Source organism: Phaseolus vulgaris, chromosome 4 (assembly GCF_051622355.1).
Source record: "Phaseolus vulgaris cultivar YP4 chromosome 4, ASM5162235v1, whole genome shotgun sequence".
Taxonomy (NCBI): Eukaryota; Viridiplantae; Streptophyta; class Magnoliopsida; order Fabales; family Fabaceae; genus Phaseolus; species Phaseolus vulgaris.
The window spans coordinates 50,170,824-50,177,847 of NC_143501.1; the positions used below are offsets into that span (position 1 = coordinate 50,170,824).

General features: G+C 33.5%; 1 protein-coding gene across 6 annotated transcripts; it reads left to right on the forward strand.

The window, feature by feature from the left end:
• The first annotated feature begins 618 nt into the window (after positions 1-618).
• On the forward strand, positions 619-7,024 carry LOC137838162 (NAC domain-containing protein 75). 6 transcript variants are annotated; one of them, XM_068647409.2, is made up of 8 exons: positions 1,236-1,468; positions 1,586-1,629; positions 1,932-2,161; positions 2,506-2,683; positions 2,988-3,547; positions 4,180-4,479; positions 5,122-5,214; positions 6,448-7,024. In XM_068647409.2, exons 3-8 carry the CDS (start codon positions 2,036-2,038, stop codon positions 6,535-6,537), a joined length of 1,347 nt encoding a protein of 448 aa, XP_068503510.1. In that variant the 5' UTR covers positions 1,236-1,468; positions 1,586-1,629; positions 1,932-2,035; the 3' UTR covers positions 6,538-7,024. The 6 variants fall into 6 exon arrangements, with proteins under 6 accessions (XP_090157229.1, XP_068503507.1, XP_068503506.1 ...); XM_068647406.2 differs by lacking the exon at positions 1,586-1,629 and having other exon boundaries at positions 1,109-1,360; XM_068647405.2 differs by lacking the exon at positions 1,586-1,629 and having other exon boundaries at positions 1,194-1,488.

Here is a 7,024-nt window from a genome sequence, read left to right on the forward strand (position 1 = left end):
GAATTCTCCTACTTCCTAATCCAATGTTACCAACTAAAAAAATAAAAAATCAAGAATCAACTCTTATAATGACATTAAATCAAATACATACATATCAAAAACTCACCCATATCAAAAACTCACCGAATATATGTTTGATACATTGTTTTCCCTGCACCAGTAAGTTAAAGAATTTAGCAGTAAAGTAAAATTACTATCTCAACACCTTTTACAATTATAGTAAAAGAAATAGGTTTTTACTTAAATATAGACCTCACATAAAGAAAGTAGTATTGTGTAAGATGATAGTAATAAACTGATGTATTTGGGTGTGCATCTGTCACCATTTTCCTTATCTCAATACTCATATCTATCATGATTTCATGTATACTGATACTGTCAAAGTTCTTTATTATTTTTCTATGCATGAAAATTAAGCTTTACTTTTTATTACCTATAGGTGTAAACTATTTGGTACTTCTGGTCCAAGTTATATATATATATATATATATATATGAAAGAATATGATTTAACATAGTAATTAGAAGAGGTGGTGGTCCATCAAGTACACACAGGTATGTCTTGCTTATCAAGCAACCACCTTCTAATACTCCCCACCCATCTCTTTCTCTCTCTCTTGTGTGTGAAAAAACATTCATGGCAAAAGCATCATGATCAGCACTCCAGCTCAAAACCCATGTGGTTTCTATCATCCCTTTTTCCCTTATTTCCATCTGGGTGTCTCACCATGTCTTTCTTTCTCTCTCTCTCCCCTAAAAATCTTACCTTTAATCTCTTATTCTTAAATAATCACACCGTAATTCTGCCCCATGTCGTCCTTATTACTCAAACTCCAAACTTTCTGACACCTATTAACAACTCACTATTTGCATTTCCAAATCCATTAATATATATACAATACCTGTTTTTCCTCATAGCTAACACTAATTAACCATCACACACAAAAATGCAAATCTTTAATCAAATTTTCACTGTAGCAACAAAACTCCAATTCTAGTTAAACAATATAAACAATCTATACATTTGGGGTGTGTATTTTTTATAATCATATAAAATAAGACATAAATTGTAAGGTTGGTAGAAGAAGCTTGATGAGTAACAGCTATGTGGCCGTTTTGTGGCTTTTGCTTTTGTAGTCAAGGCTGAAGGAAAGGTGTAATACTTGTAGGATAGAGGGAAGAGAGAGATTGGATTTTTTGAGCTTTAGTCAGAAAAAACCAACAGGGTTTTCTTTCTTTCTTTCCTGTTTCTTTGCTTCTCTTTCTCTCTCTCTCTCTCTCTCTCTCTCTCTCTCTCTCACTCTCACTCTGTCATAAACCGCCTACATACATGCACTTCTTAAACTAGCAAAGGCTTAAAGGTACTATATGTGTGTTTGAAGCAGCAGCTAGCCACCTTTTCCTTTCTTATTTTTCTCACTGTCTTCAGTTAAAGCAGTGAATTCTGGTGTTTTCCATGGTTGAAGCAGGTTTATAGCTCAATCTTATTGTAACTCCCTTCCTCTTTCCTTCATCTACCTCTTCTTTATCTTATCCTCACCCAATATTTTCCTTCTTTCCTGCATATTCTCATCTGGGTTCTGCAGATTTTCTTCTTTCAAGGATCAATTTCCTCTCTTTAACATAGGGAGTTAGTATTTTCCATCATCATTTTTTGTCCATGTTCAAGGTTTTTCCCTCTGTTTGCATATTTTAGCCTAGTTTTCTCAACCGGATCATCATCTTCTCAAGCATATATAAGTTTCATTTCTTAATACATATACATGTTTTAATAATTAGCAGTTCTTAAAAACTTAGGAAAAAAAAAATCATTAGGCATGTTATATACTGTTGTTTATGCCTTGTTCATCCAGCTTCCTCTGTTCATTTTGGAGAATTTTGTGTTTTGATGGATCTGAATTGGGTCTTGGATTGGATTTTTCTGTAATATAGAGAACAAAGTTGGACATGCTAAGTTGTGGAGTGTTGTATAAAAAGGGAGTTGCAGTAATATTTGAAGGCATCTGGTTTGATCAAGAGAGATAGCACACGTGACGATGAGTAAGATGAGCAACTTGAGTTCTGTGAGCAGTTCTGATCTCATAGATGCAAAGCTTGAAGAGCATCAATTGTGTGGATCCAAGCAGTGCCCTGGTTGCGGACACAAGTTTGAAGGGAAGCCGGTACGGAAAAATATCTCAATAATATTCTTTCCTTCACTGAAAAGCCTTTGAAAGTGTGTATGAAGAAGAATCATATCATGCACAGGCACCAAAAGTATAGCCATATTTCTATGCTTGTGCCTGTTTTGTTATTGGACTCTTCATTTGATGATGGGGTTTCCCTTTTTAATTTCATGTCACTGCTAAAGTTTGAGTATTAATATTATCTTTTGTTGATTAAAGGCTTCACCCTCTTTATTTTCTCTTTCCCTTGTGTTATATTCCTCTTGTTCCTCTTCTCTTTCTCTCTCTCTTTCTCTACCTTTGATTTTGGTTTTTCACTTGAATTTCAATGGAGACTGCAGGACTGGCTTGGCCTGCCAGCAGGAGTGAAGTTTGATCCCACAGACCAAGAACTGATAGAACATCTTGAAGCCAAAGTGGAGGCCAAGAACATGAAATCACACCCTTTGATAGATGAGTTCATTCCCACTATTGAAGGAGAAGATGGAATTTGTTATACCCATCCTGAGAAACTTCCAGGTGTGAGATATTCACAGTTTTTTTTATCAGCAATAAATAAAATGAACAAGTTGATGAAAAAGTTCAAATCACCTCTCCTTAATTTCTAACTCTCTCCTACTACTTTCTAAGAGTGATCTTCTAACCATCTTATCCATTATTCATAACAATTTTCAAGGTAGGTTTTACTATATAGAGAGAGAGACACCAAAATCACCTTTGGCATTTTTAGGAAACTTATACTATAATTAATGTAGAAAAGGGTTTTATTTTTGAGTTCACCTAATTAAGTGGACCTAACTTTGATTTTGGGTGTGTCTAATAGGAGTAACAAGAGATGGATTGAGCAGGCACTTCTTCCATAGACCTTCAAAGGCTTACACAACTGGGACAAGAAAGAGGAGAAAGATTCAAAACGAATGTGACTTGCAAGGTGGAGAAACAAGGTGGCACAAGACAGGTAAGACCAGGCCAGTGATGGTGAATGGAAAGCAAAAGGGTTGCAAGAAAATTCTTGTGCTCTACACCAACTTTGGGAAGAACAGAAAGCCAGAGAAAACCAACTGGGTGATGCACCAATACCATTTGGGGCAGCATGAAGAAGAGAAAGAGGGAGAGCTTGTGGTGTCAAAGATATTCTATCAGACGCAGCCAAGACAGTGCAACTGGTCTGATAGAAGTGCAACAACTGAAGGAAGTGGAGAACCTAACAACAACAGTAGCAGAAGGGACAGTGGAAGTGGAAGTTCTTCTTCCAAAGAAATTGTTACTCACAGAGATGAGATGTCTGCTCCAATCACTACTTTCACTCATCACCCTTTCGACATCCACCATCTAAAACCCGATCACTTTAGCTTCATCCCTTTCAGGAAAACCTTTGATGAGGTACACTGCATACACATACAATCATGTATATATATATAGCATCACACTTGATTAGACGCTTGCATAGTTATGATTTTAACTAGACACCTTTTTTTCAAATCAATTAGTTGAAGGTGATGTCTCACTTACACTGCTCACCAAAGCTAACATAATTCACTGAATTTGAACATTCTTTTGGTAAAACTTGCTTTTGCACCAAAAAGTGTAGGATTAAGGTAGCTGCTGATACAACACCATTGCTTGCACACACAGCATGAATCTGTACGGCCATGCTTAATTATAAATCAGTTTCAACCAACCACTGCCTCTTACCTACCGCTGAAAGGTAACACCTACACGAGTTGATATCACATGCAGCAAAGTTACAGCTAAATTATATATACTCACATACCAAGAAAAAGAGAAAAAGGATGAGGTTGATATGTTCTTCTTTTTCTTTTTTAGTTTGGTTTCTATCTGTACTTTTCAATTCATCTGAAATAAGCCAGTACAACCTTCAAAATACTTTATAAAAATAACAAAAAAGTATAAATGATATATGGTATCTGACTAAAAAAAATTATCTGTGTTCTTGTGCATATTTTATTTACTTTTTCTGAGGGAGATATAGTATAACATATAGGAGAATGCAGGTTGGAATGGGAGAGGCTTCCACAGCAAGGGAAGTAGTGCAAGCATCAGGTTCATGTGAAGATGTGCATGAACGGCAGAGAGCACAACATGTAGCTCATCATCATCAACAACAGCAGCAACATCAGCAGCAGCAGCATGCTCATCATCAGATTTCAAACTCAGCTTTTCATATCAGTAGGCCGTCACATCCCATCTCCACCATTATCTCTCCACCTCCCCTCCACCACACTTCCATCATTCTTGATGACAACTCTTACCACCATGTCTCTAGAATAATGCTCCAAAATGAAAATTTTCAGGTAATTTTTCTTTTATCAACAATAAATTAGATAGATAAAAGAAAACACGGTGTTACAACTCTTATACAAAATGTTGTGACCCAGATGTGTTCAAGATGAAGTGAGAGTGTAGGCAGTTCTTAAACATTATTATATACATGATTATAGTTTTCTTCCTTTTTAATTTTCATAATTGAGAACTACTGTAGCTGTTACCAAATATTGGACCATTGAAAAAGAGTAAGACTGAGTAAACATTCTAGTTAAAATGTTTATTTCATAATAACTTGCTACATAAGGGTTTATATCATGAACTTGACCATGGAAATAGTTAAAATAAACTTATCATAGTAAGTTTTAGAGTTCATTTTGTTAAAATAAGTTTAAAAAAGGCCATAACATACTTTCATAATGCACTAACATTTATAATAATAATAATAAACCATAAAAAAAAGAGAAGCTAATAATCAGTGATAGAAAGAAAACCCAAAGGAGTAAGTCTGCATGGTATTGTGCATGAGTCTTTTGGGAGTGGTTGAAAAATGAGAAGCATGAAACTGTCTTTTCACTTTTGAAAATGTTGAACACGATGATTAAGATGTGTGGTTTGAATTTGATTGTTGACCTTGGAAAATGCATCTATGGTATTTGTACACTTGGCAGCAACAACAGCAACAGCATCATAAGCTTGGAGGAAGGTCTGCGTCTGGTTTGGAGGAACTCATCATGGGTTGCACTTCAACTGAAATCAAAGAGGTAACAAACAACTTTTTGACTCAGAATTATATGAACTTTGTGTGTCATAATACCAAGAAAAAAGCAAAAGGAGGGCACATAATATAAAGGAAAAAACAATTTATTTATTTCTTTTATAAAAATCTTTGATGTTAGGTATTATTATGCAATTTAACATCTCAGTTACACAGATATTCAAGTAACAACAATTATCTGTCATCACACAAAACAAAATATCATTAAAAAAATACAAAAATATGGAGGTCAAAACTCATATGTTAACAAAAACTATACATAGGTAAACTATATTTATTCATAAAGAATTCTAAGAATAGAATAGATGGAAGCCTATTATACCAATGAAATTATTTTTTATGAATAAATTCTATATTAGTAAAAAATTATTTAATTAATTTTACTTTGAGGTTATGTTTTTCTTCCCATTATACACAGAAAGAAAAATAGTAAAACAAAAAGTGAGACATCAATTCAAGCCGCAAGGAATTTTAAAGGAAAAGGTTCTTCTTTATCTCATTTTTCAATTGTTCAAGAAATTGAAACCACTAACATAATTTGTTCCCCTCATTAATAGTTTTATCTTTGTTCTTTTTTCTTTATTCTCATAAACAAGTTAATTAAGACTATAGGAAAAGTGAAAGCCACTTAATTTATTTCGTTTTTCCATTGGGCCATGTTTGGCAAGACTCCCATTGACGTTTCACACTTTGACCATGAGGTGGAAAGGCTATTTTCATGATGAACCACTTAATTTCCATTTTCCATAATTATATATTTTTTTTGACACAAAAAATAATTAATTGTTATATTGACTAAATTAGATATACTATTTTAGAAACTAAAAAAAATTATTGATGTTAATAAGTAGTTTTTAAATTGGTATCTAATTAGCTATCAAGATTTTTGCAACCAAATTTATAATCTAAATAATTGGTAGTTAAAAAGTTGATTGATATAACTAATTAGATATTAATTTTGAATAATAGAAACTAATTTAAAATAATATCTAATTTAGTGAATATAACAACTAATTATTGTTAGTCTTTCTCTGTTTAACAATATTTTAACAGTGATAGTTTAACTTTTTAAATTAATGAAAAAATAATACATGTAAATTTTACATAAAGATTAAATAGAACCATAATATTCTTGAACTATATATATAACATAGTTTTTCTTTGTGACTTATGACTATGATTAGAAACCCTAACCCTAATGGTTTGAATCTCTTTACAGGAATCATCCATGACAAACCCACAAGAAGCTGAATGGTTGAAGTACTCTTCTTACTGGCCAGACCCTGACAACCCGGATCATCATGGGTAGAAGAAAAGCAAAGAGAGAACTGCAGAGAAAAAACAAAAACCATGTAGACAGCATCATAGTGATGATCATCATTAATGCTTGAAGCCTCCCTCAAGTTTCCTTTCAAGAAAAGGCCATGAAATAATATCCATATACTTTGCTCTCTTTTTTGTTTCTTTTCCTATGGAGGCCTATTTATGAAACTTTGGTGACTCTCACAAACACTGTGCAATGGACAAGCTGGAAAGAAAGAACAAAGGGTGTGGAAGATTGCAAATCAAAGAGAAAGAGAAGAAAAAGAAAAGATATAAACCCTAGAAAAAGGCTGCTGTCACTTCTGACACATGGAGAACCAAAGTAAATGTATCCTACTGCATCAAAATCATCACTGTTTTCATTACTATACCATTCCCTCTATAATTCTTATTATTTTATTGTTTTCAAAATGTTTGTATAATTTCACTTTTCTTGTTTTTTATACCAGAAATATACCAATGAGTTTGTGCAA

What these genes read in the sequence shown, in the direction of transcription:
- LOC137838162 (XM_090301103.1), top strand. Translation starts at nt 2,036, where the DNA reads ATGAGTAAGATGAGCAACTTGAGTTCTGTGAGCAGTTCTGATCTCATA. An exon ending in ACAAGTTTGAAGGGAAGCCG is followed by an intron (nt 2,162 to 2,505) that starts GTACGGAAAAAT and finishes TGGAGACTGCAG; the next exon opens with GACTGGCTTGGCCTGCCAGC. An exon ending in CCATCCTGAGAAACTTCCAG is followed by an intron (nt 2,684 to 2,987) that starts GTGTGAGATATT and finishes TGTGTCTAATAG; the next exon opens with GAGTAACAAGAGATGGATTG.